General features: G+C 41.8%; 1 protein-coding gene across 1 annotated transcript in view; it reads left to right on the forward strand.

The window, feature by feature from the left end:
- Window positions 1-2,826: 2,826 nt before the first annotated feature.
- Window positions 2,827-23,916, forward strand: part of GALNTL5 (polypeptide N-acetylgalactosaminyltransferase like 5) — a 64,913-nt gene continuing 43,823 nt past the window's right edge. Inside the window, exons 1-3 of the mRNA XM_027574196.2 lie at window positions 2,827-3,013; window positions 11,292-11,592; window positions 17,488-17,608. Coding sequence (XP_027429997.1) covers window positions 11,331-11,592; window positions 17,488-17,608 — 383 coding nt within the window. The 5' untranslated portion in view covers window positions 2,827-3,013; window positions 11,292-11,330. The remainder of the gene's footprint in view (window positions 3,014-11,291; window positions 11,593-17,487; window positions 17,609-23,916) is intronic.

The raw sequence follows: 23,916 nt of genomic DNA on the forward strand, positions 1-23,916 counted from the left end.
CACGGATGGACACTTGGGTTACTTCCATGTTTCAGCTATTCTGAATAATGCTGTATAAAAAGATTCTTATTCTCCATGTGAACCGAGCTACCCACATCAGAAGTCTCCAAATAGGCTATTTCTCATTAAGTTATTAATATTTTGAATAACTAACCTAGGGCCCTAGAATTTATGTAATTCTCATCTTTAGAGCATCTTTGGCAGATATTCTTGGCCTCTCAGAACCAAAGATTGTGATTTGGGCTTTTTTTAAATGAATTGAAGACAAAACTGATTGCTCACTCAAGAGGCTATTGATAGACATCTACCAAAAGCAATTTTGGTATTATTTATCCAGGGCAACTGATCTCATTTGGCCAAATCTATTAATAGAATTTGAACCAATGTCTTGAACAATGTCTTCTTCCCTATTGGAGATGTGAGCCACTCTAGGATAGGAATTTTCAGATGCTTTCTTTGTGTCCCTGGTATAGACGACCACAGGTCTCAGGACACAGTGCCTTTAGCTACTTTAACCAGGAGGTAGGTACCTGAAGATGAAAAGCATCTTCCCCCACGCCCAAGTATTCACATCTTGTCCTTGCTTACACATTCCTTTGTCTTGTACTAAGTGTTATAACCTTGAATCAAATAAACAAAACACTGGTTTGTGACAGAAGCAATCAGTACATGATCTACCAAATAAGATGGACCTCCTTGGCTATTAGCCAAAGGCAGGTCTCTGTCTGGCCTTTATTACCAGATTCTCCCTTCTCCCCAACTCCACAGCCCCAGCCCTGGGCCCACAATAATCCCCCACACTCTAAGACGGCACACCATTAATTTCTAGAGGGAACCTCTCAAGTCACAACCCCGCTTGTGAGTTGCCTAAGATAACTGCCCACTTCCATGGGAAAAGCTTACTACATGGTTATTGAGGGAAATGCTATTTGGACCCTGAGATGGACAGAGATCCAAAGGATGGTTGCAGTGGATGCTTTGAATGGCTGGGAACCAGAGTGGATGGGGACTGGATTCTTCTGAAGGGTTCTTAGGACAAAGAACATGGGTTGGTGAGTTTGACCAATAGGTTATGGAGGAATTTCGAGGTAAGAGCAGTGTGTGGGGAGGGTTTGTAGGCCTTTGTCGCTGGAGCAAAGAATCAGTCAGAAGAGAGTTTTTAGAGGAATGAGCCCAATTGGGCTGGTGGGAGGGAGCCAGGCAGGGCTGAGACTAAGGTTACTTCGTTAATTTTTAATGCCCTTTTTCCTTCCTCCCTCCTTCTGTTTCCTTTTTACCCCCAAAGATATTCACATTTTGGCATTGGTTACCAATTCCTTTGTCTTAGGAGTCACAGTTACTTGAGGATTTATTTAGTGAAAGTCAACCAGCACATATCACATGTTAGGTACAGCGTCATGGAGAGCAGAGATGGACTAGTCTGGGACCTTCTCCTCCAAGTGCTTACAGTCCCCCCAAAATGCTTGGGATGGTATGCAATAATTGGCAAATTTTATACTCAAATGTTTTTGCCTGTTTTCTTTTGATTTGCATTCCCTATTTCTGTTTCTCTACGCTTTGTTTTTTGTTCTGTTGTGGGTTTTTTTGCTCCCCTTTGTTTTAAGCATTGCTTTTATCCCTCAGAAGACACAAGCCCAGAAAGAAGATGGTTTTCCTGGCTCTCAATTTGAAGTTTTAACCTATCATAAGGTAAGATACGTTTCCCTTTTCCTTCTCAAACTGAGAGTAAAACTCAGGGCTGCTTCGTTTCTCCTATACTTGTTTAATTAAGATCGCCTACGAGAAAACTTGCCTGCTAATTTGAGATAAAACATGCACTGTTTCAGCCTCCTACTTTGTTTTTACTCATAGGGAAGGTTCCAGGCTTTCTGGTCACTCCCATGGAATTGACTGTCCTTGTCACAAATGCACCTTACTCTCTCCCCCACGTTCCTTACCCTCTGCAGTTTTCATCTTCCACTTCCGAACCTCCTCTCATCAGCTCCTACCAGCTACCTGCCTAGGGTCATAACTTTGTTCTGTGCCTTTTGATTTTTTTTGCTGCCTTATCCTTTCCCCCTTATGAATTGGTTCTGATAACTGTGCCCCCTGACTCTCGGTTCTTTGGGACACCAGGCGGTAGCAACTCAATACACTTCTTATCTTGCATCTCCCCCTAATTTCTCACATGATTATTCTGTCTCTCTTCAGCAACCCCTGGGTAGCACCATGACTTCTATGTCCCTTATACCTACAGAAAAACACTGGACGTCTAGCATGTGCTCTGTTCTCTCATTCCTGGTCCTCCAGGAAGAACCCAGCTCATCCTCCCCCACCCCCCCCCACCCCCGCCCTCCCCACCCCCACCCCTGCCTCTCACGTACTTTGAAGCAGATGTCTGGTCCCAGGCTAAACAGAGTCAGCCTCCTCAGTGGGGGAAAGGTCAAATCTGCTCAGACATGTTAAGAAGACATTTCACAAGTGTTTGGCTGAACTCATGTACTAATATCTAGATATTAATATAGAGTAAAAAATTAAAAGGCGGCCAAACAACCCTTTGGTTCATCTTTGAGTCCCTTGAGGTATTCTGAAAGCTTCTTTTTTTCATGTTGATTTAAAAAAAAAAAAAAGCTAAAAATGAGATCTAGCCTAGATTTTGCCCAAGATGAGGCTTTTCCTATTTCCGTGGCTGAGGAATGAGGATTCTGACTCTCTGGAAGGACCCTTTGAACTCTGGAAGTTCCGGATTCTACCTGCTGCTCGGAGCTTCCAGGCAGGGGCCCCTGGCTGCTGGCGATGCCCCATGTGACATCACAAGGGCTTTGTGACACACTCGATGCTGCATCTTGTGTAATACCAGGCAGGCAGGGCAGCTCTGCCCAGTCAGCTATGTGCTCAGAATCCAGGCACTATAAAGTCAGCCATTCAGAAAAATATCTCGTCTTTCAGATCATTCAACCTAGACTCCTGCCTAATTTCACCTGTGACTCAGCTTAGATAATTTATCAACTACAGAGCAGTCAATGTCTTAATGGTAGGTGGGGGGGCTCGGTGTGCTGAAAAGTGGGAACAACGTTGGGGGGCTCCTTCCATCCGGAATCAGTGGAAGCCGCGCATCAAATCACTGAATCTTGAATGGAAGGCTGGCTCTGGGGATTAGAATTAAGAAGATCTGAGTTTTGGGGCGCCTGGGTGGCTCAGTCGTTAAGCGTCTGCCTTCGGCTCAGGTCGTGATCCCAGAGTCCTGGGATCGAGCCCCGCACAGGGCTCCTTGTTTGGCGGGAAGCCTGCTTCTCCCTCTCCCTCTCCCCCGGCTTGTGTTCCCTCTCTCGCTGTGTCTCTCTCTGTCAAATAAATAAATAAAATAAAATCTTAAAAAAGAAAGAAGATTTGAGTTTTAAAAAAGAGGTTATGGCTACCAGGGTGGATTATGCCACTCTAGAGGTAGGCTGGGCATTTATAATGACTTCAGTTCTCGAAAATCTAATTATTTATAGAAAATTTAATTGTGACATCATCTAAAGCATAGCCTGTTTTTCTGACTCTGAAAAGACACTTTAAAACAAACCCAATAACTGAATCCAGATTTAGTTTAGGGTTTCGGTTTTTCAGTGTGTACCTGTGTATGCGCATTTGTGCATTTGGTGGGAGTGGGGGTGGGGATGGGGGCGGAGATGGGGAGAGAGGTGAGGCGCATAGTCCAGAGAGCCAGGGGGAGCTCTGCTTTAAGAAACTGTAGTATAAGAAAACTCACATTCGTAAGAATACAAAAATTGGACGCGGGTAATTTTCCTAAGTGTTCACATGTAGAGGATTTCCTCCAAATTTTCTTAATATGGTAGAATCCTCCTAGAGAATATGGATTTATTTCCTTCTCCAGCACTAACCCTATCATGAACCCACATGCATATGTTGTCCATTCAATTTGGGTGCCTCCCCTCGCTTACTTTCTTCCTTAGTTTCTAATTGCTTTTGGTGTTTGGTGGAAGTTAAAATGGTCTCAGCAGGCGACACTTATTGTCAGTAGTGGCGATAATAGAAGTTAACCAGCTTCGTTCTCTTCCCGCTCGTTTCCGTCCATCCATTTCCCCCAGTCAGAGGCTACCTTCTCCTCTTAAACATTTGACACTTTTTCTTTGCATAATCAAAGATTTCGTTTTTATTTTTTAAAGATTTTATTTATTTATTTATTTGAGAGAGAGAGAGAGAGAGCACAAGCAGGGGGAGCGGCAGGCAGAGGCAGAGGGAGAAGCAGGCTCCCCGCTGAGCAGGGAGCCCGATGAGGGGCTCAATCCCAGGACCTGGGATCATGACCTGAGCTAAAAGCAGACACTTAACTGACTGAGTCCCCCAGGCACCCCAAAGATTTCTCTTTTAAAGTGTAATTCGTCCAATCAAGGAGACTTCACCGTGCAATGAGGATTTTGTCAGGGTGTAAAAGCCTATGTCTTGGAACGCTCCAATATGAATAAACACCCAATCCAGTTTTACACCCCCTCCCCTGATCTAGGATCCTCATGACTAAGCCCATGCACGGGCCCCTGATTCCATTGGGTCCTGATGCCTGGGGGCGGGGCGGGGGGGAGGTTCTGCAGTTCCTTGGGGACACTTTCTTTCCTCTCTGAGCTGGGCCCAGACCTTCCCAGCCAGGCTATGCTGTAACTTGAACCTAGTTATTGATCAGGTGGCCAGGAGGGGACTGGGTAGGGGGAGGGGCCGTCCGGAGGGAGGGCATGTGTTGCTTTTGAAGCATCCTAAAGCAAAGGAGCAGAGCTGGCCTTTAACAGGGGTGAGTGGGCCATTCCTATAGGCCCAGAGGGTGGGGCCCCGTGGCGCTCCACCCATACACCCCCGTCCCGAGTCTCAGCGCCTCCCTCTCTCGCTGGACAGAAGAGCCAGATCTGAGGAAGCCACCTTCCCTTACCACCAAGCCCTGCACCCGGTTCTCAGCTTTCTCTGCCCTTCCCACGTAGATGAGAGTCTCTTTATGTGTCGCTAAGGAGGCCAGATTGAAAGTTCGCCTTCAAGTGGGGACTAATCACCCTCAGCCTTTCATTGCCTTTCTCAAATGCATCTGTAGCATCCAACAGCAGCCCTTTTGATTCCACAGGTTTTTTTGGTGTGTATGTTTTAATTTTTTTTATTTGAGAGAGAGAGCGCGCGCACGAGCAGGGGCAGAGGGAGAGGGAGAAGCAGACTCCCCACTGAGCAGGGAGCCCTACACAGACTGGATCCCAGGACCCAGAGATCATGACCCCAGCCAAACGCAGACGCTTAACCAACTGAGCGACCCAGGCCCCCGATTCCACGGTTTTTATACTTGCTACTCCCTGCCCCCATCTCTCAAATGCCCCAACCAGAACGTTCCTTTCCACCAGTATTCCATCCCAATTCCCCACCAGTGAAGTTGGACAAAGCGCGTTGCTTCAGCCCACCAGCGGCTGTTAGAGCACCGCCTTCCCACCAGCAATGGGGTCTTAAGGGCCAGGCGGCTAGGGGTGATCCAGCCCCCAAATCCCATTTTGGTGTCTGTTTCCCAGGACCACCCCCACTACCAACTGTTGTAGCTCCAGTTCCTTTGGAAACAGGCTCAGAGACAGAGATTTGCATGCAGGTACTTTATTGGCATCGGTTTGGGAGCCAACACCTGCAAGTGAAGGAAACTGGGTCAAGCAGAGTGTTAACCTTAAAAATAAAACCACTAGCTATTTTGTCAGCAAAAATGGGTTTGAGGAATAGCAGAGACTTGCAACCCAGGACAAGAAAGCTATAGCATAATCTTAAGCAAGTCTGCAGAACAAACAGAAGAATGGTCTTTTATAGAATAAGGGGGAAGTTGAGAAGGCGGTAATAAAAAATTCATTTGGGCCATATCACAATCCCTCATTGACTGAGCAGTGACTGTCCCTCATTGGCTGGGCTGTAGTTACAGTTCCTCATTGGCTGAGCTGTGACTGTCCCTCATTGGCTGGGCTGTCGTCACAGAACCTCATCCGCTGGGCCAGGGGAGAAGGAAACTTTCCTTCCTCTTGCTGGGATGATAAAATACTAACCCTACAAGGTGCCCCTTTTCCTGTTGGGTCTGCAGTTGACAAGGAGTGCTGGGCAGGAGGGCTCCCCCTGCAGCCTCCTGACTCCCTTCTAAAGGAGATTTCCTTTTATTTTCACAAGAGAAAGAGGCTAGACTGTGATGTGGTTGCAGGAGGGACCTCTGTCAGTCCCATGGGCAGCTCTGGGCTGGATGGGTCTGCAGAGTCATCCCAAGTTGAAACAAGGCAGTTGGGCCCATCAGCCAGTCTTTAAACACGAGTTCTCTCAGGGAGGGGGAACCTAGGGCAAAGCAGCTTGCCCCATCAAAGGTAAGTCTGGGGAAGGGACTCGGCTGTGAGCCAGTACTCGAGTTAGTAGGGTGGAATGGGCGCCCCAGCCCCAAGGTAGGATCTAGTGGCACCACATAGCACCACTGCATAAGACATTGTATCTAGGTGTGTTCGGGTCTCTTTGGGGGGGCAAGGTGCTGCCCTGGTGGTTTGATGCCATGCACTTGTTGAGAGTACTGGGTTCTGTGGGGCAGGAATGGTCTCTAATGTGAACAAGAGCAGTAAGAGCCGGTGGCTCAGTGGTTAAGCGTCTGCCTTAGGTTCAGGTCATGATCCCAGGGTCCTGGGATGAGCCCCACATCGGGCTCCCTGCTCAGCAGGGAGTCTGCTTCTCCCTCTGCCCCTTTGCCCCTCACCCTGCTCTGGTGCTCTCTCTCACTCTAAAAAAAAAAAAAAAAAAAAAGGGCAGTAAAAGCTAGAGCACGTATGCAGTCTTGTTCCTAGTGCATGCCTAAGGTCAAAACTGTGGAAACCAGACTCTTTCCTCCAGTCAGAGAAATGGGATAAAAATGGGAGACAATACAAAATGGTCAGATGCAGGAAGACACTTGGAAGAATCAGAGCGTGGAGAGGACCCACACCAGAGGGTCCTAGAAAGAGGGTGATACTGGAGAGCTCAGGAGGCTCATATCCTTGATTCCCTCTTCCCCTGCCAGGCTGTCACGTTATTTAAAGGGTTGGGGTGGGCGAGAAGGGGCTGCTCTATGCATGTGTTTACAAGCATTGGTGCCATTTGATAGGTACTGTGTGTAATCTCCATTTTTAATTTTTTTGTTAAAGTAATGCATACATTAAAAAAGCCTAAAATAAAAACAAAATCTTACAGAGTCAGCAGGCCCCTGCCCAGTTTCCACCCTAATCCTCAGTACAACTCCCCAAAAGCAATGACTTTCAACTCTTTTAATATATTTCGTAGGACAGTTGCCTTCATATTTTAAATAATATTCTTAGGCTTCTACTTCTTGGCTTATTTCACATATCAACTTCATTTTTCTTACACGACTTCCATTTTTTAGAATCTTATTTTCCTTATGAATCTATAGCCAGTGTGTTACATCACTCTACAAATATCATTCCTTAATTTTTACCATCAGATAAGTCATCTACTTATATTTTCCCACCCCATATCATCTATCAAATCTGATATATTTTTGACCCATCTCATTTTTGGGGAGGGGTGGAGTGCCAGAGTTCACTGTAGCCTCTTCCAATGTGGACAGCCGCCTTCTGGGGCCCCCCCCAGCACAGCCACCCTCTGGGGCCATCTCTGCCTCTCTCCCGGGTTGGATCCACCACCCTGGGCCATGTCTTCTTTGTTTACTCTTTGTTTTGTTGGCATTTGCAATCCACATGTAGTCTCCCAAAAAAGAACACATGGAGTGTAATTCTTTCTGAGTCCTTTACAGATCTGAAAATATCTTTATTCCTCTCTCAAGCTTAATTAAAATTTGACTAAAGAATTCTAGGTGAAATACCATTATGAAGCCATTTCTCTATAGTCTTTAAGAACCCAGTGTTGGGGCATCTCTGTGGCTCAGTCGGTTAAGCCTCTGATTCTTGGTTTTGGCTCAGGTCGTGATCTCAGGGTTGTGAGATTGAGCCCTGCCTTGGGCTCTGCACTCAGCAGGAAGTCTGCTTGAGACTTTCTCTCCCTCCAGTTTGTGTGCTCTCTCTCTAAAATAAATAAATAAATCTTTAAAAGAAATAAGAACCCAGTGTTTTTGTTGAGAAGTTTGATATCCTTCTGAAACTCTTCCTGTATGTCAACTGTTTCTTCTGCACCTGGAAGCTTTTAGGATACTTTTACGTTCATTGCATTGGGCATTTTGTGAGCCGTTTTAGTTCTGGGGAAAATACTCATATTACTTATTTAATAATTTCCTGTCCTCCATTTTTCTCTGATCACCTTGTGGAACTCTTTTTACTAGTTAGATGTTATACCTCCTAGAATGAAATACCACATCTCTCCATGTTTTCTTATGTTTTCCCTTATGTCATATTGTTATGCCTTCCAGAATATTCCTTTCACACTATTTTCCAACCTTCTAATATTTTTTTTTAGTTTTCCCCATCATGTTTTAGGTTTCAGCAACCTTTTCTTGTTCTGTAATGTTTTCTTTATCATAGCCTGCTTCCCTGGTTTTATGGGAATAGTGTCTTCTTGACTCTCTGTGAGCAATCAAAACCATTGTTTTGATTTTTTGAAAGCTCTCATTTATTTGTTCCCCTTTCCTGGTTCTATGTGTATTTTCCCTCTTTCTGGAGGTTTTCTTCAAATGCCTAGGTCAATCCTTGGCATTTGTATCAGTTTGCTAGGGCTCTTATAACAAAATGCCACAGACTGGGGGTGGGGGACAGGTGGCGCTTAAACAACAGAATTTATTTCCCTCCATTCTGGAGGCTAGAAATTCAACATCAAGGTGCCAGCAGGGCTGCTTTCCTCTGAGGCTTCTCTCCTTGGCTTGCAGATGGCCTTTCCTCTGGGGCATGCACCCCAGGTGTCTCTTCCTCCTCTTACAAGGACACTGGTCCAATTGGATTACAGCCCACCCTTGTGGCCTCATTTAAACTCAGTTACCTCTTTTTAGGGTCTTTTTAGGAGCCAGTACTTCAACATATGGGTCTTTTTAGGAGCCAGTACTTCAACATATGATTTTAGGAAGGACACAACTCAGTGCATAACAGCTTTCTCTTCCAGTTGAAAAATGAGACACTAACCCACTGGTGGGAATCTCTGACCATGGCCACAGGTGCACTATCTTCAAGTGACACATGGGGCTAGCTGCTTTTTTGGGCACTCCATTTCAATGTGGGGGACCTATCTTCTCACCATAGAACAATTCTCCTGTCTCCTACCTCAGGTATAGCGACCTGGCTGCCGGGAGCCTGTGTGTGAAATGGGGAAGTGTGCAGGGTGATCAAACCTTCTGGATCCAAGGGACCCCCTTGACTTCAGCCCTGACCTTCCTTCTGTAGAGGCTGAGCCTCCTCAGTCCCATGTCTCCAGAGAAGAAATTGCCAGGCTCCCACCTTGACTTTAAGGCACAGAGAGGGGTGAAGAGAGTTGACTGCTGTGTGTATAAATATGTGGTCTCCCTGAAGCCTCCCCACTCTGCATCTGACCTGCCTGCACCTCCAGTGCCCTGGCTGCCCTGGGGTTCCACCTCAGAGTCCCCTCCCTGTGCACGTGGGGTCCTGGCTTCCTCCGGCTTCCCGCTTGTTACCTCACGTCCAGCAGCTTCCAGTCTTCCAAACCTGTGTTGAAATCTCAAGTGCACTGAGCTTCCCTCTACCACTCTTTTCCCAGGGGAGTTTTTAGATTTGTTTTTATTCACAATTGTGTCAAGAGGAAAGGCACAGACACACATTTTCAATCTGTCATTTCTAAAGGAAGCTTCTCAAGACTTTTCCTTTTTGATAAATTAGGAAATATTTCCCACAAAAGGGAAATACAGAGAAAAATATGAACACTTGTGGACACATCATCAAGCTTTATCAAACCTTATAATTTCGCCACATTTACTTAAGAGATTAAAAAAAAATAAGTGTTAAGAACACAGTAGGAGCTCTTCCCTCTTCCCAGTGCCCTCCCCCCCGGGGGAGTAATCACATCCTAAATTTGGTGGACCATTTGCCTGCTGGGTTTTCCAATGGAAAACCATTTGGGTTTTCCCCAACATTTGCTGCATACAGGTGTACCCATAAACAGTTGCGTGCTTTTCGTGTTTTCCATATGCATGGAAAACATGCATCACACCCTGATTGGTTTTTTGTGTGACCTTATCGTGTTTACAATATTGATACATGTAGCTCCAGTTGATCTGTTTCCTGTGTTGAGGGAATAGTTCACTTTATTAATTCTCCTCTTGAGGGAAACTTGAGTTGCATGTAGTTTCGACTACAAACATTACTGCAGTAAATTCTTTTTTTTTTTTTTTAAGATTTATTTGTTTATTTGTCAGAGAGAGAGAGAGAGAGAGCATGAGCAGGGGGAGGGGCAGAGGCAGAGGGAGAAGCAGGCTCCCTGCTGAGCAAGGAGCCCCAGGCAGGACTCCATCCCAGGACCCTGAGATCATGACCTGAGCTGATGGCAGAAGCTTAACCACGTGAGCCACCCAGGCGCCCCTGTGCAGTAAACATTCTTGCACAGACCTCATGATACATGTGAGAGTCTCTTCAGGGCATGTTCCTAGGGATAGAAACGCATTAGCATACCATTTGCTTAAATTCCCCTGAACTGGATCACTGCTAAAATGGTGGTACCATTTCATAGTCCCATCAGTGCTGGACCAGTTATCATTGCCCACTTTCCTTCCAGCATGAGAACAGTGTGTTTTTTTTATGTTTTTGAATTGGTGTCTAATCAGATTTTTAAAAATAGAGATTTAGGTTAACCCTCCAAGATGGATTGAGCATGAATAAGGGATGAGTAAACCTGCTTTCACTGTATTTCCTTTAGCTGTAGGCTCAGGAGTATGTGGCAATTACTTTAAATGAGTGTATGTTTTATAAGCATGTTACACATTTTGATGTTAAGTGATCTTCTGAATATCAGTCTTAAGAGTTTTCACTAGGGGCACCTGGGTGGCTCAGTCGTTAAGTGTCTGCCTTCGGCTCAGGTCATGGTCCCAGGGTCCTGGGATCGAGCCCCGCGTCGGGCTCCCCGCTCCGCGGAAGGCTGCTTCTCCCTCTCCCACTCCCCCTGCTTGTGTTCCCTCTCTCGCTGTGTCTCTCTTGGTCAAATAAATAAAAATCTTTAAGAGTTTTCACTAATAAAAAACAAGATATACTTTATCTCATCCAAGTATATGGGTAAATACATATCAAAACGATCCTGTTCTTAAGACACTGAAAATTGAATTTAAGCCAAGTAGATGATCTATAAATCATTGAGATATCTAATATAGTTTCTCTTAAATTCTTCTGACTTAGGAAATTTAAAAATGGACCTTCAAAAATGCTAGGTTTACAATGAGAGGTGTCATAATTCAGTGTTTATTCTATGGATCCTTGACATTTGGGATCTGGACAGCTCTATCGTATATATATATTCACCATAATCATGTAAGCAACTTGGAGAAGAAAACCCAGGGGCCTGCATTAATTTGGTCCCTTGGAAAAAAATTGCAACAGCAAATTACCCATGACCACAAGCTAATCCCAAGATCACGTGTAAGATTTGAAAGGCCTGACGAAGACGAAATTGCAGAACACAAAACCTTTTTAAAATCGGGTAAGTATTTTGATTTTCTCTATTAGCCATTTTAAGGGGGAAATATACCATACATTTAATATTTGGAAGAGGCAAAGAATGTCTTTCTTAGAGCAATTCAATTTTTAAATTATAAAATATTTTACCTATATACAGAAAATAGTGAAACAGGCATGTATCATGTAAATTTAACAATTTTTAATATAGTTTGCTATATTTATTTCAGATAGTGTTGTTTTTTCACAGAAATAAATGTTAATAGGTACCATTAAAGACTTCACCCACTTCCTTCTTCTCCCTTTACCCTCAGAGGTGGTTGTTAACCTGAGTTGATGGATATCTTTCTTTCCTTCCTTTATGTATGATCTTTAGCAAAATATGATACTATGTATTTTTAATTGGTGGTAGATACTCCAAATGAATTGCAATGCTGCCGTGAATATGGATTATAAGTCTTTGTATGGACATATTTTGTTTCTCTTAGGTTTGGGACAGATGGAATGTACGGTAGGTATATGCTTAACTTTAAAGAAAATGACATGTTTTCAAGATAGCTATGCCGTTTAATATCCTCCTCTGGCAGTGTATGAGAATCCCTTTGCTCCAAATCTTCACTAACATTTGACAAGGTCAGCTTTTTAGAGTTTAGCTATTCTAATGGGTAAGTAATGGTACCATCGTGGCCTTACTTTGCATTTCTCTGATGACTAATGATTTTGAGCACCTTTTCATGTGCTTAATGGCCACCCATATATCTTCTTTTGTAAAGTGTCTCTTCAAGTCCTTTGTCCATTTTTAAATCGGGATGTTTGTCTTCTGATTTTTAAGATTTTTTAAAACGTATTTTGGATTTAAGTCCTTTGATATGTGAGTTGCAAATATTTTGTACAAGTCTGTGTCTTGTCTTTTTATTCCCTTTTTAAAATTGAGACATAATTAACATATAACACCTTATTAATTTTAGAAGTACAGCCGAATGATTTGATACATGTCTATATTGCAAAATGATCACCATAGTGAGTTTAGTTAACATCCATCACACACAGTTACAATTTTTTTTTCTTGTGATGAGATCTGTGTTGGCAACTTTTAATATGCAATATCGTATTGTAAACCATAGTCACCATACTGTACAATTTTTATTCTCTTTTGAATGATGTCATTCAAGAAGAAAAATTTTAAATTTTGATGTTCAGTTCATCCCAATTTCTTGTATGGTTCATGTTCTTTTATGTTTTATTGAAGTAACCTTTGCCTACCTCAAGTTCACAAAGATTCCCTTCTATGTTTTCTTTTAGAAATTTTAGATTTTAGGTTTTACTTTACATTTTACCTTAGGGCCATGGTCCATTTTGAGTGAATTTCTGTGATGGGAGGTAAGGATCAATGTTCATTTTTTCCTGTGTGGATATCTATTTTGTCCAACATCATTTCTTGAAAAAAATCTCCCTTTTTTCATCTTGGCACCTTTCAAAAATCAGCTGACTGTTTTTGTTGGGTCTCTTTCTGAATTCTATTCTCACTCTTTCCAAAATTGTTTTGGTTATTCTAGGTCGTTAGATTGTTCGGATGGGTTTTAGAAACAGTTTGTCAATTTCTTCAAGAGACTGCTGGTATTTTTTAATTGCATTGGCTCTATAGATCAATTTGGGGAGAACTGACATCTTAATAATATGGCTTCTGCTGTGTGGCACATATTTTGATACGTTGAATTTTCATTTTCATTCAATTCTCTATATCTTTATATTCCCTTTGAGACTTTCTCTTTGGATTATTTGGAAGGTTTGTTTAATTTCAGAATCTGAATAATTTTCTACTGTCTACTACTGACATCCAATTTGATTCCATTATAGTCAGAAAATATACTCAGTATGATTTCAATTCTTCTAGGTTTTTTGAGGTTTGCTTTATGATCCAGAATATGGTCCGTCTCTGGTGAATGCTCCATGCACACTTGGAAAAACAGTGTATTTGCTATTGTGGGTGCAGTAGTCTTTACATACACATCAACTAGATCCTGTTGGTTGATTGTATTGTTCAGTTCTTCTATGTCCTTGCCGAGGTTTTGGCTAGTAGTTCTGTCAGTTGCTAGAGGGGGTGTTGAAGACCCCAACTATAATTGTGGACTTGTCAGGTTCTACTTTATCTCTATTAGTTTTTGCTTCATGTATTTTGAGACTGTTTTTTGACGTGTTTCTATTTGAAATCATTATGTCTCACTGGTGCACTGAACCTTTATCATAAGGTAATGTCTCTGTCTCTAGTAATTTTCTCTGCTCTGAAATCTGTTTTATCTAATATTAATATAGCCACTCCTACTTTTTTTTTAAGTAGGCTCCACGCCCAAAGTGGGGCTTGAACTCACAACCCTGAGATCAAGAGTCACATGCTCTACCGATCGAGCCAGCCAGGCACCGCAGCCGCTTTTTTGATTAATATTTGCAAATATATCCTTTTCTGTCCTTTTGTTATCAATCTACCTATGTTTCACTGAAGTAAGTTTCTTGTAGATAGCATATTGTTGGAACACTTTTTAAATCCACTCTGTTAATCTGTGCTTTTAACTGGTATATTTAGATCATTTGCATTTAAGACAATTATTGATGTCACAGTTTCTCAGCCATTTTATTTATTTTTTGTTTGTTTCCTTTGTTTCTCAATCTTCTGTTTCTCTTATCTTTCTGTGCGTTACTTGAACATATTCAAAATTCCATCTTGATTTATTTAAAGTGTTTTTTAAATGATTGCTCTGTATGGTTTTATTAGTGGTTGCTGTAGGTGTTACTTGATACATCTATAACTTACCACAGTCTCCTTGAATCAATGTTTTGCCTCTTCAAGTAAAGTGTAAACAGTTTCTTAGCCTTCTCAATTTAAAAATATGATTGTCTTCGGTATTGAGCACCACATCAGATGGTGTTATAATTGTGGCTTCAAAAATCAAATATGATTTAAGAAACTCATGAGAGTTTCTTAATGAGTCTATCATAGTTACCCCTATTTTTATCCATTTTGATGTTCTTTTTTCTTTTCTGAAGTTCCAAGCCTCCTTCTGTTATCATTTCCTTATTTAGAGAACTTTCTTTTGCTCCTCTTTAAGGGTGGGTTTGCTAGTCAAAAATTCTTAGCTTTTCTTCACTTGGGAGTGTCTTCATTTTCTCATAATTCCCAAAGGATATTTTTGCTGGGTATAGAATTTGATGTTGACAGTTCTTTCCTTTCAGAATTCAAAAATGTTCTGTCACTTCCTTCTCTCCTCCGTGATTTCAAATGAGAAATCCACATTTAGATTGTTCCTCTATGAGTCCTGCGTTTTTTCTCTCTGGATGCTTTCAAGAGTTGTCCTTTGTCTTCAGTTTCCAGAAGTTCAATTAGGATGTGTCCTCCCATGGATTTCTTTGGTTTATCCCATTTGGGGGTTTGCTCAGCCTCCTGAGTCTATAGATGTCCAGCTTTCATTGAATTTGGGAAGTTTCCAGCCTTATTTCCGAGAGTACTTTTTCAGTCCCACTGTGACTCCTCTCCTTCCAGGGCTCTGATAATACGAAGGTCAGCTCTTTTGTTGTCGGTACACAAGTTCCTGAGACTGTTTTTTTTTCTTGTTTTCTCTGTTGTTCGGATTGGGTGGATTCCATTGATCAGCCATCACTCTGCTATTAAGCCTGCCCAGCGAATTTTTTATTTAGACTATTGTATTTTTTAGTTCTATACTTTCCTTTTTTTTTTTTTTTATAACTTCTATTTCTTTGCTGAGATCTTCCATTTTCCATTTGTTTCTGAGCACGTTTATGAAGGCTGCTTTAACATCCTGGTCAGATCATTCGACCTCTGGTTCATCTTGTTGTTGGCACCTCTTGATTGTCTTTTCATTCAGTTTGAGATCTCTGGTTCTTAGTATGACAAAGGATTCTCTGTTGTATTCTGGGTGTTTTGAATATTATGAAACTCTGTGTCTTAATTAAGCTTCTTTATTAGCAGGCCATCCCCTACTGAGATGCAGCACAAGGGTCAAGTGTTGGGTGGGTGGGTATTCTAGGCTTCCTGCTGGGCCTGTGGACACCACCCCACCAACCAGGGAGCAGGTGCACTGCCTCCCTGAGTGTGGGGGGAAGTTCAGCTCCCCCTTTGGTAACATGGGGCACAGACTTGCATGAAATTATTGTCTCTGAGTTGGCTCCCCAGTGGGCCTCATGAACACCAGGGTTAGGAGACAGGAAGCAGGGTCACTACCCAGCCTTGCATAAACTGCTTCTCTCTTGTTGCCACCAGGTGGGGTAGAGGTTTAGCTCTCCATTGGGCCCTGCTGACATGAGGGACAGAGGGTATGTGGAGTGTGACTAGTCCCACCTTGCACCCCCTGGATGAGCCTTGTTGCTGCCATGTGGGCTTGGAGGCTCAGCATGCCATTGACATGGCACTATCTTGGGGAGAATCAGAGCTCCACCTGCTTCCCCCAGGCCAGCTTATGGAGGACCAGCTCCCTGCTCAGCTTGCCCACACCACCCATGTAGGTAGTCAGAGCTCTGCCTGCTTCTGCCAGGAAGGCGGATGAAAAGGGTAGGTTCTGCTCAGGTTCCCCCACATCACTGCCTGCTGCTCCCTTGGGAATGGTGGAATGCCCACTCCCTGCCCACCACACTGAAGCCACAGGGGTTGGTGTGGTTCTCCCACTGCTACTTGACTTGACTAGAGTAGGTCCGGCCATGGCCGTGTGGCTAAAGGGAACAGGCTTATCTTGGAGTTTTTGTGTGTGTGTGCCTATTGGTGGTTCTACTTGGAGGCTTCTACAGACCTCTGTCTGGGATTTATGGGAAGCAACAGGGAAATCAGGAGCTCACTGTGTCCTTCCTCCGTTCCTGAGGTCTGCCTCAGGAATCTGCCTGCTTGTTTCGACCTTTCAGAGAACCTCCTATCCTTATCTGTTGTGTCATGTCCAGGATTTCTCAGGTGCAAGAAAGAGGGCCTAGTGGAAATGGGGTTACTGCATCTTAAAGAGAATCCTTTATATATTATAATATAGCCTTTTATATCCGTTTTGGAAAGCACTTCATAAGCATTGGAAAAGAAAGTTTATTCTTCAAAAACAAAGCAAAATATAAATCCACTAAGGAAATATAATGAATTACATTAATCAAGTTCTTTCTAACTTTTTCTCTGATTTAGAGTTGTTTTTAAAATATTCCATTACTGTTTATTTGTGGCAATATATATTGATATTTCTAATGATTTTAATGTAAGTATTTTACTGCAGCAATATTTGATGTCTGCAAGCCTATTCTTATTTAGTCTTTATTGTGACTTATTCTTACTGTGAGTATAAAGTGACTTTCCGGATGCTCCTTCCAATGAATTCTGTACTTTTTTAAATGATATTTTGACTCCTGTGTTCTTAGACCATTCTTGTACTTTTAGCCATTTTAGTTCATGCTGTTTATCTTTCATGATTATATTTTGTTTCTTCATTGACATCTAAGAGTTTTTATCTTTTAATAGGAAATTTACTCCATCTTCATTAATTGTTATGACTGTTATGTTTGGGTTGGCCTCTGGCATCTTGTTTTATTCTCTGCAATGGAATTTCAGGAGAGGGGTTTTAGCTCTCCTTTCCCACCTTTCCTAAATCCTAAATGTCAGTTACAGTTATTTCACATGACACTTGTGAATCATGTTGGAACCAAGGAGGCCAAGCACTTCCTTCCCTAAAGAGACTGAATGACCAAAGGCCAGCTTGTTCATACTTTGCTAAAGAATCTGCTTTGATTTTAGTCTTATTATCTGGAGGTAGTGTAGGTTCCAGGAAAATGACTGGCTCATTATAAAAGGAGTGAATTCAGGATATGGTTGTTCTTATTATCCTTTATCAAAGTGATGGGAGTAAATCTATACTTAGGTAACTGTAATTACCCTTTCTTGCAGGTAAGGATTCTAACTATTCAAAACCAGAATATATTGCTGGATTTTTAAAATATGGATTTAATGCCATTCTCAGTGAAAGCTTGGGCAGTGAGAGAGATGTGCCAGATACCAGGAATAAAATGTATGTTAATCCTCATTTTTTTATTGAGGTATAATTGTCATATAAGATTATATTAGTTTCCAGTGTACAACATAATGATTTGATATTTGTATATATTGCCAAATGATCACCACAATAAGTCTAGATAACATTGGCTACCATGCATAGTTACAAAAAGTATTTGTGTGTGTTTGATGAGACATTTTAAGATCTACTCTCTTTGCCACTTTCAAATAAGCAGTATAGTAATATTAACTATGGTCACCCTGTGGACGTTTTACCCCCCATGACTTACTTATTTTATAATGGAGCTTTGTTTTGCCCACCCCCTTCCTCTGGCAACCACCAGTCTGTCCTCTGTAGTTAGGAGGTTGGGTTTTGGAGGTTTGGTTGGTTGGTTGTTTTTAGATTCCACATGTAAGTGAGATCATACGGTATTTATCTTTCTCTGACTTATTTCATTTAGTGTAATGCCCTCAGGAAAGATGTCATTCTTTTTTATGCTGAAAAGTATTCCATTGTGTATATAGTAGCACAGTTTTCTTTATCCATTCATCCACTGATGGACAGTTAGCTTGTTTCCATGTCTTGCTATTATAAATAATGCTGCCGTGAACACAGGGGTGCATGTATCTTTTTGAGTTAGTGTTTTCATTTTCTTAAATAAATACCCAGAAGTGAAAGCGTTGGATCTTATCATAACCCCTTTTTAAATTTTTTTAAAAGATTTTATTTATTTACTTGACAGAGACATAGCACAGATAGGCAGAGCGGCAGGCAGAGGGAGAGGGAGAAGCAGGCTCCCCGCGGAGCAGGGAGCCCAATGGGGGACTCGATAGCAGGACCCTGGGAACACAACCTGAGCCGAAGGCAGACGCTTAACCGACTGAGCCGCCCAGGCGCCCCTATTTTTAATTTTTTGAGGACCCTCCACACTGTTTTCCACAGTGGCTGCACCAGTTTGCATTCCCACCAGCAGTGCACGAGGGTTTGCTTTTCTTCACATCCTCTTCAACACTTATTATTTCTTGTCTTTTTGGTAATGCCATCCTAACAGGTGTGAGAGGATATCTCATTGTGGTTTGATTTGCATTTCCCCGATCATTAGTGATGTTGAGCACCTTTAAATGTACCTGTTGGCCATCTGTCTGCCTTCTTTGGAAAAATATCTATTCAGATCTTCTGCCCATTTTTTAATTGAATTGTTTTTTTGCTATTGAGTTTTATGAATTCTTTATATATTTTAGATATTAACCCCTTGTCAGATATATGATTTTCTCTCATTCAGTGGGATACCTTTTCATTTTGTTGATGATTTCCTTTGCTCTGTGGGGGCTTTTTGGCTTGATGGAGTCCCACTTATTTATTTATACTTTTCTTGCCTTTGCTTTTGGTGCCAGATCCAAAAAATCATCACCAAGACTAATGTCAAGAAGCTTACAGCCTCTGTTTTTTTCTAGGATTTTTATGGTTTCAGGTTTTACATGCAAGTCTTTAATCTATTTCAAGTTAATTTTTGTGTACGATGTAAGATAGTGGTCCAGTTTCATTCTTTCGCATGTGGCTGTCCTGTTTTCCCATCACCATTTATTGAAGAGACTGTCCTTTCCCCATTGTATATTCTTGGCTCCTTTGTCATAATTAATTAATCATATATGCATGATTTTATTTATGGACTCGCTATTCTGTTCTATTGATCTATATGTCTGTTTTTATGCCAATACCAAACTGTTTTAATTAACATAGCTTTGTAATGGAGTTTGAAATCAGAAAGTGTGATGCCTCCAGCTTTGTTCTTGTTTTCTCAAAATTGCTTTGCCTCGTCAGCACTTTCTGTGGTTTCATACAAATTTTAGGATTCTTTGTTTTATAGCTATGAAAAATACCATTGGAATTTTGATATGGATTGCACTGAATCTGTAGATTGCTTTGGGTATGGACATCTTAACAATGTCAAGTTCTTCCAATCTATGAGCACAGAATATCTTTCCATTTATTTGTGTCTTCTTTAATTTCTTTTCATTAATGTCTTATAGTTTTCCAGTGTACAAGTCTATCAGTGAATACATATTAATTTTTTAAATAAACAGTTACTAATAACCAGATTTTAATTTTGGCATATTAGAAGTTTTCCTGTTTTTAGGACTTGGAGTCAGATAATTCAAGAGCCTATTTCAAAATTCTAGAGTTTATAGTGTAGAGAACACCTTCCCCAGTTGCACTAAATGTGTTCTAGGGATTTACAAGAATTGCATTGCCCACAGGATCTTTTTATTAAATTACCAGGTGGGACATTTGGCAAAAGGGATATTTCTGATACAAAATGCTTCAGATAGCTACTTATTTTTTTATTCAAAATCTGCTTTTTGTCATTGTTCTCATTTGTGTTGGTGCCTTTTTTAAAACTTGTGGTAAACTGGACATAAAGTAAAATGTACCATTTTCACTATTTTTAACTGTACAATTCAGTGGCATTGAGTATACTCACATTGTTTTGTAACTATCATCACTATCCATCTCCAGAACTTTTCCATTAAACATGAACTCCCCATTCTTCCCTCCCTCTGGTCCCCCTGTAATTTCCATCTCTGTGAATCTTAACTACTCTAGGTACCTCGTAAAAAGGGAATCATATGATATTTGCCTGACTTATTCCATGTAGCATAATGTCCCCAAGATTCATTCATGTTGTAGCATGTGTGCCTCAATGGTTCTGATGGCTTCCAGCTTAAAAGGGTTGATACTCTGTCTTAACTAAATGAGAAGTACTTAAGGAATACAGGCATCTTCCAGTAACACAGAGACAAACTCCAAGCTCCAGGAAACAGGAGAAAGTGGGGCCCACTGTGTCTTGTTACAACCTGTGTGTAACACGAACATTTCAAACCACAAATATACGTATCAATAAAGCATCTAGGTAGCTAAATATCACTTAAGATGAGGCACACTCGAGAGACATAGTGTTTACATGTGATGACACAAAGGAAAAGAATTTAAATTTACTCAAGCCATAGAACATGATATGAATTTAATTTAGAGGACAACTTTTTTTTTTAAAGATTTATTTATTTATTTTAGGGGGAGGGAGGGGCAGATGGAGAGGAAGAGAGAATTCTAAGCACACTCCCCACTGAGGATGGAGCCCTATGCCAGACCTCCACCTCATGACCCTGAGATCATGACCTGAGCCAAAATCAAGAGTCAAAAAGCTTAACTGACAACACCACCCAGGTACCCCTGGGGACAACTTTTTTCTTAACTGGTTAGTGAACTACCACAAAGGAAAGCCAATATTTTTGGATGTCTGTAAGCTATGAATTTCTTGCCACACCATCAACTCTTCTCCCTAAATCTCATCTCCTAAAATAGTGCAGCTACCTTTACTTCCTTTCCCCCATCACGTGATTGTTAGGAAAAGCAGAAACTTTAGAGAGAGGCAGTCCAAAGAGAGAACGTGAACTTGGAAGTTTGAGTATTCAGAATGTTAACTTATTTAATAGGAAATTCAATTATGTACAGAGTACACTTGTGTTTAAAATAAATTTCAACTACTATTGGAGTCCAAGCAGATTTTCAGCCATTGTTATACTATCTTATTATTCCATTAAGTGGGATTTCCATTTCAGCTGTGCCTTAAAGTTCACATGATTGTTTTCACTAGCTATGGAAATATTTGATACAGATATTTGAAGAGTACATTTTTTATGTTGCTTGGTCTTCTGATTTAATTTTTTATCTTTTAACTTTTCAATTTTGAAATAATTTCAGACTTACAAAATGGTTGCAAAAATACCTCAAAGAATTCCTGTATAGCCTTTTCTTAGATTCCCCAAATGTTAACATCTTCCATACCCTCAGAACCAGAACAATGAACAAAACCAGGAAATTAACATTGTTACAATACCATTAGCTAATCTACAGACATGATTCAAATGTTTACAGTTGCCCCACTGGCGTCCTTTTTCTGGAAGGACCCAACCCAAGACCCCAGATTGCATGTGGTGTTCCCAAGCCCTTGGTTTTCTTTCATCTGAAACCATTCCTCAGTCTTTATCTTTCATGAGGTCTAACCAGTTATTTTCTAGAATGTTCCTCAGTTTGAGTTTGATGTTACCTTGAGATCAAATCTGGGTCATGCTTTTTGGCAGGAATACCATAGAAGGGATTTTGTGTCATCCTCAGAGCACTGCATCAGGAGGCACTTGATGTCCATTTGTCCCATTACCAGTGAAGTGACTGCGGGTGAAATTATTTTCAATCACTTGACTGAAACAGAAGCTGTCAAATTGCTGCACTGTAAAATGATTATTTAGCCTTTTGTAATTAATAAGTATGCAGATTTCTTTTAAATGTTAATCACAGAAAACCTGGAATTTATATATTAAAAAGAAAACACAAAAAGGAGCAAGTCAGCATACCCCCAGTCCTATTGCTTTTTCTCCTGTGTTAGTGCACAAGGTGTGTAAGCCAAAATAACCTCCCTCCCTACTCAATACACTCTGTGTCTGTCTCTGTGCCCTAATTTTCCCTTTTTGCAAGGACACCAGTCTTTTTTTTTTAATGTCTTTTTTTTAAGATTTTATTTATTTATTCATGAGAGACAGAGGGAGAGAGAGAGGGAGAGAGAGAGAAGCAGGCTCCCAAGGAGCAGGGAACCCGATGCGGGACTCGATCCCAGGACCCTGAGATCACGACCTGAGCCGAAGGCAGACGCTTAACCATCTGAGCCACCCAGGCGCCCGCAAGGACACCAGTCTTATTGGACTAGGTCACCTTAATGACATCTCCCTCATTGTTTCTGCAACGATCCCATTTCCAAATAAGGCCACATCCTGAGGTACTGGGGGTTCAGACTTCAACATATGAATTTGGGGGAGACACAATTCAACCCACAGTAGTCCTGCTTTATACTGTACTCTTGTTGATCTGTATGATCAGCAAAGAATAGAGCAGCTAACCAAGGACCACCAAACTCGGGCCTTGCCCAAATTTCTTTTACCCTGAAAAACTGCTTACTTAGGTGAGAAAAGTTTGGGTCAGAAAAGACCAGAGCAACATTTATCAGTTAATTTTGTAGCGACTCATACACCCAGGGGCCTAAAGAGACCTGGTGGGACATAGTCTCAGGCCCCTTCACTGTCATTGTCTCATTCCTCTGAAGGGACTCTGTTTATCTAAGGTTTTCTTAAAAAGATGCCCAGGGCTGGATGCAATGCTAGAGATGGGACCTAAGTAGCACAGGTTCACCCTGGACCATCATGTCCCTCATTCTTGTGTTGTCCTTTCGTTGCCCCCCACCCCGTCTCTCTCATCTACTTGCTCTTTGAGAACTCAATGATCTTCCCGGAATTTAAGCCTGTGGGTCATTCTCCTACTTTTCTCTGTGAAGCCACAGGTGTAGGATGTGCTCCCCCCCACCCCTTTCCCAGCCACTCAGCCCTCCGTGGTCCCACTCCCTGGAGCACGATGGCAGCATCTATGTGGTAGGCACATCTTCATCGAGTCTTGGGTAAAAATGTTCACTAGGGAAGTCGCTCTTCTTCCGTGGTGACACCTGCCCATGAATATGCTGTGGGTCTGTGTGGGATACCTGTAGGCTTGCCCCTACCCAGTGCCTCCTTTACTGGCATTTCCTGCCCCACTTCTCTTTCCACAAAGTTGCAGTGGGAATAGTGATTTCGATTTTGACTCCACTCGCTGGCCACAGTCCATTAGCCCAGCGATGGGCACCTGAGCCAGGCTGGGCCAGTGAATCCTCACCTCTGACTTTTTGAGAAAAAGGAAGTCTTACCAGTTTCTCCTTGGGTGCTGGACCATAAGATATGCTGATGTTGGCCACATTTCCCACTCTGTGGAATAAAGAAGTGGAAATGAGCCAGACTGCAGAGAGAGGATAAGAATTGTATAATGAGCCTGGTGTGATTCTTTCTATCTGCCAGGCACTGTTCTGAACATCTGACATTTTAATTCATTGAACCCTCCCAACCTATGAGGTAGGCTGATGTTGTTATAGTTACTATTGTTCCCAGATGTAAAGGCAAGAACAGAAGTGGACCAAGTGTCCAGGTGACTTTCAAACCTCTAGCTCCAGTCATTCTTGAAGTTTCCATCGGAACAACTGTCACTAGGTCCTGTGGGACATTTGGATCCCCTTCTAATATACTTCATTTTCTTATGCTTAAGCTAGCTCAGTGGGCCTGTCATTTACAACCAAAATATTTCAAAATACAACCAACTCATGTAGCAATTCAAACAATAATTAATAGCTAATAACTAATATTATTAGAATTCAGCTCTTGGGTTTTTCTCTCATGTGCACAAAAATAATA

The sequence above is a fragment of the Zalophus californianus genome, chromosome 12 (assembly GCF_009762305.2).
Source record: "Zalophus californianus isolate mZalCal1 chromosome 12, mZalCal1.pri.v2, whole genome shotgun sequence".
Taxonomy (NCBI): domain Eukaryota; kingdom Metazoa; phylum Chordata; class Mammalia; order Carnivora; family Otariidae; genus Zalophus; species Zalophus californianus.